Source organism: Sphaeroforma arctica (genome assembly GCF_001186125.1).
Source record: "Sphaeroforma arctica JP610 unplaced genomic scaffold supercont1.4420, whole genome shotgun sequence".
NCBI classification, from domain to species: domain Eukaryota; class Ichthyosporea; order Ichthyophonida; genus Sphaeroforma; species Sphaeroforma arctica.
In genome coordinates this window covers 1-2499 of record NW_014036138.1, presented here as the reverse complement: position 1 = coordinate 2499, position 2499 = coordinate 1, and the positions used below count along the sequence as shown (strand labels likewise).

Here is a 2499-nt window from a genome sequence, read left to right as displayed (position 1 = left end):
TACTAATATATATATATATATATATTGTTTATATATATATATATATATATATATAAAAGGACCGCTATAAAGTTTTTAGTCATTCGTCGTACTTGTATTTATTCAAATATATTTAACTATCAAGGATTGTTTCAAAGTATCATTCGTCAATTCTGTTTTCTGGCAATTAAATACAGCATGATAATGAGAATAGCGGATTTGGGGCCCGCTCTATTCCTCCAATGGGAGGCGAATCCTGCACTTCCCTTGATCGTCAGGTATGCGCGTGAGATATATCATTCTCGTCTAAGTGCGATTTTTAGACAATGAATGATTTAATTTTTAAAAATCTGTTGAAAGATGTTTTTAGTATACGCGTGTGGTATATCATGTTTGTCTCAGTGATTTTAGTCTCTATAAGTTCTATTTTTGGGAATTTGAAAGAAGTGTATAGTAGGTGCGTGTAGGGTATATCATGTTCATCTCTGTGCTATTTTTGAACATTCTATGTGGTACTTCTAAGACCATGAAGGGAATAGTCGTGGATTTGGATGTTGTATGATAGTTTCACTCGATACCACGCTCATAGGCACAAATGCCTGCACTACCCACACTGTCACCTATAACTGCTGCCATATCTCCTGACTATAGTCACCAGCTCATGACCATGGCCATTTACATACATATACACTACAGTATGGTATGTTCTCTCCTGCAGGACACAAACACACCGCAGCACCCAGACATTGCCTACAAGGGCAATGTGTTCAGAGCGGTGGCTGTGCTTGAGGGTATGGATGTGCTTAGCGTACCTCCAGTCAAGAGAGAAGACGAAACCTTTGCACCTGAGCATGTCACCAGGTGTGTACTTTAAAATCCTAAAACCCTATAACCTCAAATCATCCACACATGAGTATCTCACAAGGTGTGTGGTATGATAGTGAGTAAAAAAAATATTTTTTGGCTATACCATAAATGCATGGCTATATCGTATATTGCATTCAATGTATCATATTCTTGACTATACCATTTATGTATGACTATATCGTATATTATATTATAGTGTAGTAGATCATATTTTTGGTTATACCATATATATGTATGACTTTATCGTATATTGTATGATAGTGTATTATATTATATTCTTGACTTTACCATATATGTATGGCTATATCGTATATTGTATTATAGTGTAGTAGATCTTATTCTTGGTTGTACCATATATGTATGACTTTATCGTATATTGTTTTATAGTGTATTATAATATATTCTTAGCTATACCATATAAGTATGGCTAAATAAAGGCATCAAAGCCGCCCGCGCCGAAATGCTTTTCATGTAGTACAAGTACACACACATTCAGAATAAAAATATTTATAGATTCAACTTATCTATTTATATATTCACTACAATCTGAGTACACGTACACACACACCTACAGGTATTCTATTTATAGATTTATCTGACGTAATTACATCTTTGCTACAACAACCCAGAGACCTCAAAGCCGCCCTGGCCGAAATGCTTCACACGTGGCCCAAGCGCGGCAATGAGTTCGAATACAACACGTGGCAATACAAAGACTATATCTCTGCGCTCCATCAGATGGTGCATGTGGTGTGCACAACCGGGTCAGCCTTACTGTTGCAGTGTGTGGCACAAGTCGTGTGTTTGGACGAGACCCATCCGTATGATGGTATGTGCATCTCTCATTGTGTGTATGTATGTCTGTCTGTGTTAGATTGCAAGAAATCCACATTTGTCCGACGGAAGCCTAGGGTTTTAGGGATATGTGATTTAGGGTTGATTTATCACCACGTGCACACAGGTTCTATTCTCGATTGTTTAAGATGTTATCTAAGTCACTCACAGTACACACGGTGTTGTGCGGGCTCTGCTATACTGCGTATCGGTTGACTCTACTGTTCTCAATCAGAAACATTGTACTCATTTAGATGCATTGCACTATATCAAGTTATATACCTTGCACACCATTATATCACATTATATACCTTATACTCCATATCCCTTTATACCCATACTTTAGAACCCGTTGTGGCGGGAATGCAAGCAATGGCAGCTAACGTCCAACCAGAACGTGTGAGTGCGATGCTACAGTACTGTATGACTTCCTTCGAAACACACAGCTATCCTCTAACACTACGCGTGGTATGTGGATATTCATATATATATATAAATATATATTGTAATAGGGGTGTGGTCCACAGATAGTAGTGAGCTTGAAGGCTCGTGTGCAGAACTGAATTGTGTCTGGCGCATGCTTGATGGTTCGGGTGTATGAGGGGTGATTTTTTTAGAGTGATGGAGGCATGGGGAAATGTTATGTGTCTTATGATATTGGTTTGTGTCTACAGCTGATTTGCTAAGCATAGACCAATAGAAGAAGAGCATAAAACATTTAGTAGTGTAGTTGTAATAGTATGATGGAATACTTGGTGAGAAAGGAGAAGTTGCGTCAGTGACCAGAGGGTCTGACGGCAGATATATATATCTATTTAT

At 37.9% G+C, this 2499-nt stretch overlaps 1 protein-coding gene across 1 annotated transcript; it reads left to right on the top strand.

Annotated features, from left to right (window-relative positions):
* Nucleotides 1–1475: 1475 nt before the first annotated feature.
* On the top strand, nt 1476–1675 carry SARC_14298 (hypothetical protein; the record flags this gene model as incomplete). The annotated part of the gene is made up of 1 exon (XM_014291571.1): nt 1476–1675. A coding segment is annotated over one exon (200 nt), but the record flags the coding sequence as incomplete, so codon positions are not given.
* Between the last annotated feature and the right edge of the window lie 824 nt (nt 1676–2499).